At 46.3% G+C, this 14,906-nt stretch overlaps 1 protein-coding gene across 8 annotated transcripts in view; it reads left to right on the top strand.

The window, feature by feature from the left end:
- LOC129711697 (polyhomeotic-like protein 2) overlaps positions 1–14,906 on the top strand; it is a 146,240-nt gene that overhangs the window by 76,067 nt on the left and 55,267 nt on the right. For all 8 annotated transcript variants that reach the window (XM_055659561.1, XM_055659558.1, XM_055659564.1 and 5 more), the window contains one exon: positions 4,962–5,120. In XM_055659561.1, coding sequence (XP_055515536.1) covers positions 4,962–5,120 — 159 coding nt within the window. The remainder of the gene's footprint in view (positions 1–4,961; positions 5,121–14,906) is intronic.

Raw genomic sequence — 14,906 nt, 5'->3', positions numbered from 1 at the left:
TCCTATGTGCGTGTGTGTTTGTATATATATAGGTATGTATGTTGGTAGTTGCGTGCCTGTAGGTGTGTTTGCGTGTCTACGGGCATGGCTGCCTCTGCATATGCATGGGTGTATGTGTGTATGTACTATGTAGTTAGTTGTGTGTATGGGTATTTGTGGGCATGGGTGCTTGTGCATGGCCTGCAAGTGCGTGTGTCTATATACTACCTCTACATTCTATCTCTATGTCTGAATGGGGGCTGGTTTTCTGTGGGTGGCTATCAAATTCCTCATATGTTGCAAAACATACTTGGCTAATAAAGTATGATTATTATGATATGTGTGTGTGTGTGGTTGTCTAAACGTCTGTGATGCCTTTGTGTCTGTGCGTGGAATCGGTGTGGGTGTCTGGCTGTCTGTGGGTGTATGTGTAAGTGTTTGTGGGTGTGTGAGGTTCCCTTTGGGTGGCTGGGTGAGTGACGTTAATTCAAAATATGCTTTATTCCGAATAATGCACACAGTTAATAAACTGGGCTTTCTCTGCATTCATTGTACCATCAATTCGGCACATTCCCTTACAATGTGACAGTGCCATTCACATTCCCTCTGCAAACAATGCTGCTGTGAAGTGTCGGAGGCTCTTACACTGGATACACTGGCTTAGTGGGGCCTAGATGATGTACGATGGCTGCATTGCTCAGCACTACCACTGCGCTCTGCAATGTGTCAGTCATCTGCCTGGCCCATGGGTTTCAGGCAGACCAGAGTATTTTATTCACAGAATTGTTGATCTTTCAACGGGAGTGATGTGTGTCCCTGGAAAAGTCCTGTAGACCGGAGGCCTCTGTTACAAGGCTGCTCGTGAGGAACCTTGTCCGGATCCTTGCATCATTTCCTAGACACAAGGAGCTGGACGGTCATTTCATGCACTCCTCGTGCTGGACTCTGGCTGTGCTGGGAGGATCCGCCGTGGAAGGGCCTTGTCACTGCAGGCCACGCACCCCATCATGTCTGATCCCAGCACCTGATCCTGTGCTGATCACGCCCTCTGGACCTGTGGTCAAAGGTGTTTTTCTGAACAAACCTTTCCGCGAAGGACATGTCCAGCTGTTTGGAAGACTACGCAGCAATGAGACCCAGCTTATCTTTCGCGACGCCGGAGAAGGCCAGAACTTCGGTGTGCGGTGACGTGTTGTCTGCCTAACCCTGCTCTCCGAGTGGTTAGACCCAGCCGCTCAACAAGGTGGTGGCTAGGCTGAGGGGAACATGAGGAAAGCTGCCCCCCCCCCCCATTGACTGGATCTCCAGATGGATTACGGTATGGGCCACACATGCCTAGCAACACCCAGAGCCCCTCCCATCCAGTTCCTGCTCACCATCCAAAGGGAGCGCCGCTCCCACATTCCGAATCTCCGATGCACCATGGCAGTGTACTCTGCCAGTTTTTGCCCCTTCCTTCCATACGGGATCTCCAGCATCTTCACGAAGTCTGACCGGATGGTGGAGGAAGGTGGACTGTTCAGGCTAGTTCCTGAAGAGCACGATCTTGCTTTTTCCTGCGGTTGACTCTGGCCCCCAAGTCCAACTCTTACCAGTCACAGGCGCTGATCAATCTTGGACCGCCCCTGGGCCCGGGCAGTAGAAGGTGATATCGACCAAGTGTCGTGAGGCTTTGACTTGAGTGCCCCCACTGCCTGGCATTGTCGCCCCACCACCCAATGCCCGAGTCCTTGGGGAAAGTATTCTGCGACAACACAAGAAGATAGAGTAATAAAGAAGGTGTATGGTGTGCCAGCCTTCGTTGATTGGGGCATTGTATACAAGAGTCATGAGGTCATGTTGCAGCTTTGGAGTATTACCTTCAGTTCTGGTCACCCCATTACAGGAAGGATGTGGAGGCGTTGGTGAGAGTGCAGAAGAGGTTTACCAGGATGCTGCTTTACCAGGAAATGGGGATATTAGCTATGAGAGTTTGGACAAACTTGGATTGTTTGTGCCGGTGGTCGAGGAGAGACTTGATACAAGTATATGAAATTATGAGAGGCATAAATAGGGTAGACAGTCTGATAGAAATGTCCGGGTAGAAATGTCAAAGACTAGAGGGCAAAGCGCTAAGGTGAGAGGAACAAAGTTTAAAGGAGACGTGCAGGGAAAGTTTATTGTTTTTTTTACAGAGGGTGGTGAGTGCCTGGAATGCGCTACCGGATATGGTGGTGGAAGCAGACAAAGTAGTGGTGGCGTTTAAGGGGAATTCAGATATGGAGGGATATGTATCACCTGCAGGCCAGAGCTGATTAGTTTATCTTGGCATTGTCTTTGGCACAGACTAATTGTGGCCTGCAGAGCCGGTACTGTTCTGTGTTTCCCACCCATTCCTTTGGACCGCACTGCTGTGTAGCCGTTGACTGCTGGTTGGTTAAAGGTTCCTTGCGTTAATCTGTAAGGATGTGATTGACTCTGGGGTTCAGAAGGAGACACATACAAGTTGCAAGGTTTGATGTGGGAGGGTGAGGAGAGGGTCCCATTGGGTGAGATGTGTTCATCCTGGATGCTGATGATGGACAAATCTGAATGGTCACCAGCTAACTCCCTGGCCGACTCAGTACCAGGGAACCGCAGCTTCTCCCCGACTATTGACGGGTCGATCACCGATCTCCACAAGCTTGAAAATCCCCTCCTGGTCCCACTTCTCCCTCCCCATGGGGGTGCCTGGTATCCTGGCTGCTCTACGAAGGTGTCCTCTGATGTGATGCATCCTTGGGAATGTTTGGAAGAACATGAAAGTTCTCCTTGGTATCCTGGTCCAGTATCTGTCCAATGGCCACAGGTGGCCTGATGGTTATCTCACTGCTGAATGGGATCTTGCTGTGAACAATTTGTCTGGCAGATTTGCTATGTCATGGTTGCTGACCACATTTCAGAAGCACTTCGTTGGTTGTCAATCCTTGGGATGTTTTGAACGGTACAGGAAGGATGTAAGTCTACCCTTCAGCAATGCTTGTGGTCTCTGGTTTGGGTCTCTGGATTGCAGACGGGTAAGGTGGGGCAATGCAAATCCCCCCCCTTTCCTGGGTTAATTGAGAGTGTACGAATGGAGGTGAGCCAAGTGTGGGGTCAAGTGTGGAGGTGGCTTGACCCAGATGGGCAATACCCTCCAAGCTCTGTCTTTGGGAATCCATCTCATTCCAGCTGTGGTGATTGTGTGGATAAATTGGCCAATACAGCTGTGCACAGATGTGGAGCCTGATGGATGGGGTTACCCTTTACAGAACTGGGCCCAGAGCATCTGTTCCTTTGGTGACTCCCAGCTCTCGTTCATGGCCCAAGGACTACAAACCATTTACCAAGTCCTGATGTGTTTCAGGATATGGATTTAAAACAACTCCTTTCACAATTATTATCTGGGCTTGCGGGATTGAGTTGCAGGGTTGGGAGAGGCCGGGACTTTTTTCTTTGGTGTGTAGGAAGCCAAGGGCTGACTTTATTGAAGTGTACCACGAGGGGCATGGATAAATGAGCACTTGCTCTTTTTTTTTCCGCCTAGGGCAGAAGATTCTAAGACTAGAGAGCATAGGCTTAAGGTGCAAGGGGAGACATGTAAGAGGAACCTTGTGAACAACTTTCTCATTCAGAGGATAGTCTGTTTCTGGAATGAGCTGCCATGGGAAGCTATCGAAGTGGATACAGTTATGACTTTTATGGACAGGATAATGGATAGGAGGGATTTAAAGAAATATGTGGCAAATGTCAGCAAGTGGGACTACCTAGTATGTTAATTTGGTTGGCATAGACAAGGTGGGCCAAAAGTTCATTTCTGTGCTGAACACCTCTGACTCCAACTGAAAGAGTTCACAAATAATTGGTTTATTAAAATTTGTTTATTATTGTTACAGTGAAAATCTTTATTTGTGTGCTATCCAGGTAAATCATAGCATACACTAATCCATGAGGTAGTGCAAACAAGAAAATGAAACCGAGTGCAGAATATAGTGTTGTGTGGATCTCAGTGAAATAATTGAGGTTCAGTGTGCTGGTGAATTAAGGAGCTGTCAGCGGCCGACCCCATCCCTACCCATGCTACTGCTTTGGTCACAGTGAGGGTGGGGGTTGAGAAGATGTGATATTTCCTCCCGCTCACTGATGCTGCCTGTGCTGGTTGTTTTTTTTTTCCTCAGTCTTCGTTCTTTCAAATTGCAGTGAAGTCATTTCCCCTGGGAGGACTGTCAGCTTTGTTTGTTTGCTAGTGAGGGATTGTTGTGGGGTTGGGGGCAGGGGTGGAGAGCACTCAGTCTTACAGAGAGGGACAGCTTGGAGACAGCCTTCATTTTGTTCAGAACACCTTTGACATGCAAAAATCTGACCTCTCGTCCTCTCACCCTCCCCGGGAGGGGTCAGTCGAAAGTTGGTTAGTGCCTTGTGAGAGCTAATTTATCAAAATCGGCCATCTTCCGCAGCGAGTGTCTCCCAGAACAGCAGTGTAGAACCGAACACTGGAAGTCTAAAATAAACCCAGAGAGTGCTGGAAACAGCGTTCAGGCAGTGTCTGTGGAGGGAGGGACAAAAGTTAAGGTTTCTGGTCTGCGGCTTATAATCAGGTTTTGCTGATGTATAGTTGGTGGACATTAGTGCTCATCCAAAGTTGGAGAGTTCAAAGTCTTGGAGGGGGCATGGGGATGGTGGGAGTGGGCAGTGGGGCTGGGCAAGGGGGCAGTGGGGTTGGGCATGAGGGTGCTAGGGGAAGCTGGTGGTGGTTAGGGTACTTTGAAACGGGGTCTTTGTTGGAGTTGTACTAGGTTGGCATTTGGTGTGGATATTGATTGTTTGGTTTAGTCCAGTGTGCAGTTGATGTGGCTGGGCTTGGTTGGCAATGGACGTAGGCTGGTTGGTTTGGGGCAGTTGGCGTTGGGTTTGTGCCAGTTGATACTATGAAGGATGTTGACCAGCTACGACTGTGACTGACCGGACTCTTTCCCTTTACGCAGGTGATACAGCAAGCTCTCCACCGACAGCCCAACACTGCCGCCCAGTACCTGCAGCAGATGTATGCGGCGCAACAGCAGCACCTGATGCTGCAGACTGCAGCCCTCCAACAGCAACACCTGAGCAGCGCGCAGCTGCAGAGCCTGGCAGCTGTGCAGCAGGTAAGCAACAGACACGGTGGGGGAGATGGTGCATTCCCAGTTGATGCATGATGGAAAGCAATGTGCTGTGCATTAAAGTTGATTGTAGCGTGCTCAGGGGAATCTCATGCTGTTGTAATGTGCTGAAACCTCATCTGTAACCATAGATTAGGTTTTGTAGTGCAGGGTGAAACCTATGTCATCTCGTATGGAAACAGGAGCTGCAAGATTACATCGCATGCATTAGGCAATGACTTGGGTGCTTCAGTTGTGGGCAGCCCTGCAGCGAGGATGGAGCAGGTGTTGAGATCAGGAGACATCAATCGAGTTGTTGACAGTGAGGTGGGTAGCATTGGGGTGATGTTGGGCGAGTTGGACAGGGAAATGGCAGATGGAATTTGATCCTGATGGATGCTGGTTGGCGTGTTTTCGAGGGGGAGAACATACGCAACAGCTGGTAAGGCTATAGGCATTATTGTGGAATAGATTGACCTTGTGCACAAGTGAAAATAAGTTCCCTGAAGCAATTGCTATTGTTTTATTATCGTTATGTGTTCCAAGATAGAGTGAATAACCTTGTTTGCTAGCAATCCTGTCAAATCGTGCGATACATCGGTATGATCAAACCATCCACAAGTACAACAGGTAGTGCAAAGTTTGCTTTTTTTAAGTGCAGAATATAGTATTACAGTATTGTTCAAGAGGAACTGCAGATGCTGGAAGATCGAAGGTACACACATCAGTCTGAAGAAGGATTTCGGCCCGAAACGTCGCCTATTTCCTTCGCTCCATAGATGCTGCTGCACCCGCTGAGTTTCTCCAGCATTTTTGTGTACCATTGTATTACAATATTTGTGCATTACAATTACAGAAAAAATGCAGATGAAATAATTAAGACAATGAGGTTCGTTAGATGATTGGGATGACATCATAGCTTAGGGGAGAACGGTTTAGTCATCTGATAACAGAGGGGAAGAAGCTGTTCTCGGATGTGGTTGTACATAGTTTCAAGCTTTGGTATCTTCTGCTGATGGGAGAGGGGAGAAGAGGGAATGACTGGGATGTGAGCAGTCTTTGATTATGTTGGCTGCTCTCGCTGGGCAGTGAAGTGTGGATGAAGTTAATGGGGGGGAGAGAGGAGTGGGTTAGTTTGTGCAATAGACTGGGTTGTGTTGAGAGCCAGCATGTGTCTGTCGGGTGAATGGGCAGGTTGGGAGTTGAGCCACTTGAAGCAGCATTTTGGTGGAGCTCGGGTTTGCACAGACTGATGAGAAACATCTCAATGCACTCGCGTGTGGAGGCAAGAGTCAGTGGTTTTGAAAAAAAGTGGATGGAGTGGCTTAAATACCGATCTATATTAATCACCAGCTGTAGAAGTTATAAATATGCAGCACCTCCTGTGACTATGTGCCTGGTTTCATTCTGAAGGAACACTAGGGGTGCCTGAATATTACTGATATAACTTGGTGAATCACCTACACACAGACTGTGGTTTGTGTCTTCTCAAGAGACCACACTGGCAGAGAGAGGGAAATTATTTATTTGTATTCAAGCTGTGGGCAGCACCTAATATTGATGGAATACAACCAAATCCCAGTTCACTTCCCCCCCCCGACATTTCCCCCACTATCCCTGACCCCAACTCCTTTCTCCCCTCCCCCCCCCCCCCCCCCCCCCCCCCCCCCCCCCCCCCACCGTCAGTACAGTCATCTTCCATCAAGTCCCAAAGAATGCCAAATCGTTGCGCTCCCTTCACAACAGCATAAACATTCAGCACATCATCAGTGTCATACAGCATGGAACCAGCTCGGGACCAACACATCCAACATTTCCCATCTAAGCTTGTCACATTTGCCAGCGTTTGGATCGTATCCTTTCTAAACCTTTCCTATCCGTGTACTTGTCCAAAGGTCTTTTAAATGTTGGTATTGCACATGCCTCAACTACTTCCTCTGGTAGCTTGTTCTCTGTACCCATCACCTCGGGTGCAGTAGTTGTTGGGATAAATGTAACTGTAGTCCTCACATGTTGGATCAGTCCCATTGAATTTCACTGGAACACCAGAGAGCAAAGTAGAGTATCCAGCCACATCAGGAGAGCTGTCCCAACAGCTTGAGTGAGGGTGGAGGTTTGAAAGAAGTGTCTTTGTGTGCGACAGAGACGGAGGTGGAGGGGTTGTGGAGAGAATTCCTGTCCAGGGAAGGCTGGAGTGACAAAGTTCCACAAATTCAGTTGTGTGCTATTATGGCCTGGTTACTGAGTATTACCAATTATAAATGTATTGTGTTGTGGATTATTACCCTTTATCTGTGCGTTATTGCATTAATAAGCCTATACATATATCCGGCAAGTATGACATTTCATTGACGGTACAGATGGTAATGAAATATTGTTGACTAGATCAGTAAGCACAACGGTTAAGGCAACCAGTATCATAGGCGGTGATAGATTCAGGTTTGCAGAGAGTAGAACGAGGGGGTTGGCTGGAGAACCTCTGGAATCAAGAAGGAATGAATCCAATGAGGGGCAACAGGAACCAGGCAGAAGATTGATGTAAATAACGCTGTTCTCTGTTTCATGTTTGTGGGATCTGTCAGTGCCACTGTTTATTCTATGTGAAGGGACGATAGTTTGCAGACTGATCAGCAGGGCCACCCGAGCAGCTCCAACACTGCAGTCGGTTTGATTATCCAGCAGGCACCAAGAACAGAGGTGCTGACAGATCTCGTCCCTCAAGAGTTTGACGACATTCTTTAATTTGTATTTCATCTGTGTAATTAACGGACCGTCGCTTTGGGAGAGTGCTGTTTGCTTTTTCACTCGGGATGGAATGATTTGCCTTGACCAGCATTGTTGCATTGACGTGACTGCTGTCTAACACCACGGCAGTGAGAGAACTGCAGAGTTCCAGCAGGATATCACCAAGCTTGTGTTGTGGAAGTTCCCTTTGATAGTTGCGGTTACATTTATAAGCAGCAGGTTGCGAAGGGTTTTGGGGAAGAGGAATAAAAGGGGAGGATGGATCATTTCACTTGGGAGGAGGGAATGTCAGCATGTGAGATGCCACAGCTCCCAAGGTCCACTACACATCTTCAGATGGAAGGTGAGGGAGGTCATGCATTCACTTGTCAGTCGGGAATGTTAAATACGTACACTGGAGTAAAGGAGGCTGAGAGTTGACCTAATAGAAGTATGTACAATTATGAGAGGCTTGGATAGGGTAGATGACCAACATTTATTTTCCCCATGATGAGGGTATTCAAAGCACGAGGATATCGTTTTAAGGTGAGAGAAGGGAGTTTTAAAGGGGATCTAGGTGGCTGATATCTGGAATGTGTTGCCAGAAGAGGTGGTGGAATCTGATACAATATGTTTTAGAGGCATTAAGTAAGTAAGTTTATTGGCCAAGTATTCACATACAAGGAATTTGCCTTGGTGCTCTGCCCACATGTAACGACATGACATACAGTGACAGTTACGAATGACTCAGAAAACACTAAACATTAATAATAATAAAACATTAATGATGAAACACCATTTAGGCAGACACTTGAATAGGACAGGCATTGAAGGATGGGCAGAACGGCCTGTTTCTGTTCTGTGTGACTGACTGCTAAAATCACACAGTTATTTCTTCAGCTGTTTGCATTTACAATTTGCATCACACATCTACTCATGAATGCATTGACAAGTCAATCTGATCTTTACAATGAATTATTAAATTCATCATGAAGTGCTTGAGCTCGTGTATTCAGGAGACCTGTGCTCCTAGTGAAAGGTCATCAATCTATCAACGCATCCATTTGTTGATGGATGCGCTCCAGAATGCGACCATCACATTTCACGTCGAGGGAACATCTGCAGTCTATGCCTAGGGTACTGTGTGTGAGAGGCCTCTCCTAGCAGAAGCACTTGCCCTCTTCACAATTGTATTTGCTTTATAGATTTGTGTCAAGTTATGCTTCCAAGTGGCAGGCATGCACCGAGTTCAAACACATTTCTGAAGTGTCACGATCAATATCCTTTGCAGTGCAAATTTCAGAGTCCTTCATTACTCAAGTCAAGAGAGAGACGAGAGTGATTAATTGTCACACATGCCAGCAATGGAACAATGACATTCTCACCTATTGCTGCTTAACAAGCCCATAAACACAATAACACAAAGTAAATATAATAATCAATAATGCAATCAATTAATAACCATAACACTAGGTGACCATAATGATGTAAAAACTAAAGTCTATCATGCAACCAAAGACACAGTCCTTAGACAATCATTGTTGCTGAGGTTAGTGTTGTGCAGTGTTCAAGAGCCTGGTGGTTGCTGGGGAAAAGGGTCTTCAGGCTCCTGCCTCAGCACGAGAGACCCCAGCTTGATCCTGACCTTGGTTGCTGTCTGTGTGGGGTTTGCACGTTCTCCCTGTGACTGTGTGGGTTTCCTCCACATCTTAAAAGATGTCTGGGTTTGTAGTTTAATTGCCCTCTGTAAATTGCCCCCTTGTGTGTGGGGCGTGGGCGAGAAAGTGGCATAACTTAGAACTAGTGTGAATGGTCGGCCTTTACCGGGCTGGCCAACGTGCCTGTTTCCATGCTGTATCTCCAAAGTCTAAACTAAAACTCACTTCATTGTTCTGTTCCCAGTGCATGTGACAAACACTCTCTTAATTCAATATTTTCCTGCACCCGCAGAAGCACCGAGTCGTTCCGGGGGCGATGTATTATGGGGGGAGCCGTCCCACTGATGGGCAGCGTCAGCTGTTGGTGAGCGGCAGTCGTAGAGGTGCCAAAGAAATGAACTCCAGGCAGGATTCATACCCCACTCACAAAGTTCAACTCATTGTTCAAGAAGGAACTGCAGAGGCTGGAAAATCGAAGGTGGACAAAAGTGCTGGAGAAACTCTGCGGGTTGAGGCAGCATCTATGGAGCGAAGGAAATAGGCAACGTTTCGGGACGAAACGTTGCCTATTTCCTTCGCTCCATAGATGCTGCCTCACCCGCAGAGTTTCTCCAGCACTTTTGTCTAAGTTCAATACATAGTCTGCCGCACACCATACAATTGCTGGCATCGCGCTGAGTCTTGAGGTGGGAGAGAACTGAAGCACGTCACACTTGTCGATACCTTGTCCATCAACTGGAGTTCGGGATGTTGGATTCCTGATTTGGAACCAAGTTGTTGCTTTGACAGATGTAATTAGTTGACAACCCCCTCCCCCCCCCACCCCTGAAACCTCTGCATTAAATTTTTAAAACACATTAGACCTCTTGAAGACAGAGATGTTGATAAGTGCTTCAAGTGGCAGTGAGTGGGTTAGAGCTCGTGCTGCGTTTCAGACGAATTTGTAAGTGATGATTGTGTGCAGAATGGAGCCAGGAATAGAGAGAGGAGGTGGACTGTACACTCGAGGGCCTACAGTCGGATCTAGCGGGGCAGAAGCACAGTGCTTTTCCCCAGGCGGTTGGATTAGGTTTCTAGGAGGAAGCACAGTCGGTCGGAACTGGTGAAACAAAGCCAGAATTAAGTGGTTAAATAGGAGTCGTTTCTGGATCAGATTTCACCCAGTGGAGGAGGAAGTATGAGCTAATTGCCTTGGGAGTTCTGTGATCCGTGAGATAATGACCAGCTTTCTCGCTATGTAGGTAGTCCATTTGCTGCACTATAACAATGCTACAGAGGCCTCGTCCTCCTTGGGGAAGCGGTCAAGGGCACTATATTGACCATTGTGCGATGGTACAGGGTGATAGGTGGCGGATGTACATGGGCAGCAAGCATGCAGCTTTCAAGGTGCCCTGTTGTTCCGAGGAGCTTGCATTTGTCTGGTGCGGATTGGATGTTAGATCTCAGCATATCTCTCACTATGCAACTGCATGTTAAAATCTAGGACATCGAACAGTATGTTCTATAGAACAGAGCCATCCACTTTGTTCTGCACCTTTTCATGTCTCTAGTTTCCCTCTCCCCATCTCAGTCTGAAGAACCCAACCCAAAATGCCACTTATTCCTTTTCTCCAGACGTGCTGCCTGATCCACTGAGTTACTCCAGCTTTTTGTGTCTATAGAACAGTGCAGACTGGAACAGGCCCTTTGACCCACAAAGTCTGTGCCAAACTGGATGCCAAGATAAACTAATCTCCTCTTCCTGCACTTGATCCATATCACTCCATTCCCAGCATATCCATGTGCCGATCCAGAACCTTTTAAATACCATTATCGTATCTACCGACGCCACCAAGCCTGGCAGCTCCATCCAGCCACCCCCACTCTGTGCATTAAAAAAAAAGTGCTGCACATGTCCTTTAAATTTTACCCCTCCCATCTTAAAGCTATGCCCTCTAGTGTTTGGTATTTCCACCATGTGGATGTAAAGAGGTAGGCACGACCATCTGTGTGACAGATCGAGCCTGTGTTAGAAGTGTGTACAAGTCACATCACCAGCTAGGCAGGAGAGTTAACACTGATTTCATGTTTGTTGATCGATCTCCCTGTGCTTCCAGCGGAAAAGGGTTCGCACGGTACGGGGCGCAGTAGTAGTAGAGTTCCCCATGACCGCATGGCCTAGCAGCGCCAGTGCAGGAGTAGGCCCCGGGGTTCGATCCATTCAACTACGGGCGCTGTCTGTACGTACCTGCCTTTTGTACGTATTCCCCATGGCCGCAGGGCCACATCTAACTCCCTCTTAAATATTGAACTGGCCTCAACTCTCGAGATCCTTCAGTTTTCTCCGAGATCTTCGGTTTCCTCCCACATTCCAAAGACGTGCAGGTTTGTAGGTTAATTGGCTTGGTGTAAGTGTAAATTGTCCCTAGTGTAAATATGCAGGGATCACTGGTTGGCGTGGACTCGGTGGGCCAAAGGGCCCGTTTTTCTGCACTGTATCTCTAAACTAAACTCACCTAAACTAAATATGGGCTATTCATTTGATAAAATGAGATCCTAAGAAGAGATATATAGACTGCAAATGCTAGAATCCTAAGCAAAGAATAAATTTCTGGAGGAACTCTGCAGGTCAGGCAGGATCTGTGGAGGTTAATGGACAGACAACATTTCTGGTCTGAAGATGGGTTCCAACTGGAAATGTGTTCTGTCCAGATTAATGACCCGCTGAATTCTTCCAGCAGTTTGTTTTTGTTCCTAAAAGGTAATGTTTGATTGGTAATAAATATTCCTGCAATATCTCAGCTACTCAATATCTGAGCAATATGGCAAGACAAAGTTATGTGGTGGTTTAACTGAGCAGCAACTATATTTTTCAAAATTCAAGGGACTGCTTTTATCATTTGAAATCACTTTGTGCTGAAATTAATTAGAAATTAATCATGAAACTTCAGGCACAGAAAGCATTCACTGAAGGGATTTTACATACACAGCCTTGAAGAACAGGATTTAAGCACAAAAAGCACGTGTTCCAAAGTCCCAGCGCAGTAAAAACATGAAAGATACAAAGAACAGTAGAGCACAGGAACAGGCCCTTCAGCCCACAACTTGCCTGCTGAACATGATGCCAAGAGAAATTAATCTCTGCCTGCATGTGATCCATATCCCTCCATTCCTGCATATCAATGTGCCTATCAAAAAGCCTCTTAAACGCCACTTTCATATCTGCCAGCACCGCCACCCCTGGTAGTGTGTTCAGGGCACCCACCATCCTACGTAACTGTCACTGTATGCCATGTTGTTACTTGTGGGCGGAGCACCAAGGCAAATTCCTTGTATGTGAATACTTGGCCAATAAACTTACTTACTTACTTACTTACTTACTTACTTACTATGTTTAAAAAACCCTGTCCCGCACATCTCCTTTAAATTTTGTCCGTGTCACCTTAAAACTTTGCCATCTGCACTTTGACAATTCTACCCTGGGGGAATAAAAGTTCAGACTGTCTACCTTATTTATGCCACTCGTAATTCATTATATTTCTCATGATCTCCCCTCAATCTCTGGCGTTCCAGAGAAAACATTCCAAGTTTGTCCAACCTCTCCTTGCGTTAACAGATCCCTAATCCAGACTGCATTCTGGTAATCTACACCCTCTCCAAAACCTCTGCACCCTTCAGTTTGTTGATTCTGTGCTCCACCTGTACAAACCTTGTGGAGCAGCTTCACACATCTTGGAAATAAGAGATTTTGAAAGAAAATATCCAAAAGCTTTGTGTGTGGCCTGTCAGAGTAGAATTTAACCTGCATCCAGCAACTCCTGCAGCACCTATTGGTTATGGTTTGCATTATTTATTCACTTGCATTAGTGCTTGCATCGAATTGGCTGGATTGTTGCGATACAACTCACTGGTTACATATTCTGAAAATGGCTTAATGCAAAGCAGCCTGAATTTATTAATAAGCACAGCTGGAGTACTGTTATTAATTATTTATCTTGCCGATAATCAGAATTTTTCCGTGCACCTTCAACCTTTGCATAAGAAGTCAAGTTACTGCATACAGAAATCCCCCAGCCTGAGAGAATAAAACTCGATATCCCATTCATTATGGTACACGTCAGTGACTCTGGTGTTGAGGGCGCAATTGTACTGCGTCTAAAAGTCAGAATCTGGGACACTTTGTTATCTGGGGAGGGGGGGTGACCTAGAATGGAAATTCCACTGTGATTTTATGTCTTAACAATTTAATGAATATTTAATGTTCTCAGTTTGCTGGTGAATTAACCAGCATTGCTAACAGTATTCTACATACGCGGAGCACAGTTGTAAAGTTGATTTTGTAAAGTTTAACGGAAATAATCAGACCAATGAGTTGAGAGACGAGCACTTTTTGTAATTACGTAGAAACATAGAAATTAGGTGCAGGAGTAGGCCATTCGGCCCTTTGAGCCTGCACCGCCATTCAATATGATCATGGCTGATCATCCAACTCAGTATCCCGTACCTGCCTTCTCTCCATACCCCCTGATCCCCTTAGCCACAAGGGCCACATCTAACTCCCTCTTAAATATAGCCAGTGAACTGGCCTCAACTACCCTCTGTGGCAGAGAGGTCCAGAGATTCACCACTCTCTGAATCCCAAAGAAATTGAATCCCAAAGAAATTGACCCGGGGGTCAAACGTACTTGCATATTTCAAACTCCAGATCAGCAATTTTCCTGGTAAAACTATCTGATGATTGTGAACGTAAAACATAGAACAGGCCCTTCGGCTCATAATGTTCACGCTGAGCATGATGTCAGGATAAACTAATCTCATCTGGTGACACAAAGAACTGTGTATGCTGGAATCTTGTGGTAAATACACCGTGCTGGAATAACTCAGCGGGTCATGCAGCATTTCAGGTCGGGACCCTTTTTCAGACAAACATTGGGTTGGAAAAAGAAGAAGGTGTTGACCCGAAACGTTGTCTATCCATGTCCTCCAGAGAAGCTGCCTGACCCGCTGAGTTGCTCCAGCACTTTGTGTTCATCTCATCTACCTGCACATAATCCATATCCCTTCATTCCCTGCATGTCTCTGTGTCTATCTAAAAGGCAAAATTGTGTTACAAGTTAAGGAATAATTGGGATAAGAGGTTTGTGGTCAATGTATCCGAGATAACTTTGTGCAAATTTATTAATAGATCAGTCCAATCAATATGCTGTTGTCCAAAGTCAATTGAAGGAGTTAGGAAGCCAAACTTGGAATTTACTCTACAGATCTACTTATTGAGAGAAACATGAAACTGCCCTGGGATAGTTAACCTTGCAAACCCCCCCCCAAATTGAATAGTAATTTATGGTAGAGAGACAGTCCTTCAAGGATATTGTTAAAGATTTTCACAATATTTTTTACAAATGGTGAATAACATACCTAAGCACCTTTTGAA

This window comes from Leucoraja erinacea, chromosome 30, assembly GCF_028641065.1.
Source record: "Leucoraja erinacea ecotype New England chromosome 30, Leri_hhj_1, whole genome shotgun sequence".
NCBI classification, from domain to species: domain Eukaryota; kingdom Metazoa; phylum Chordata; class Chondrichthyes; order Rajiformes; family Rajidae; genus Leucoraja; species Leucoraja erinaceus.
This window is presented reverse-complemented; position numbering and strand designations above follow the sequence as displayed.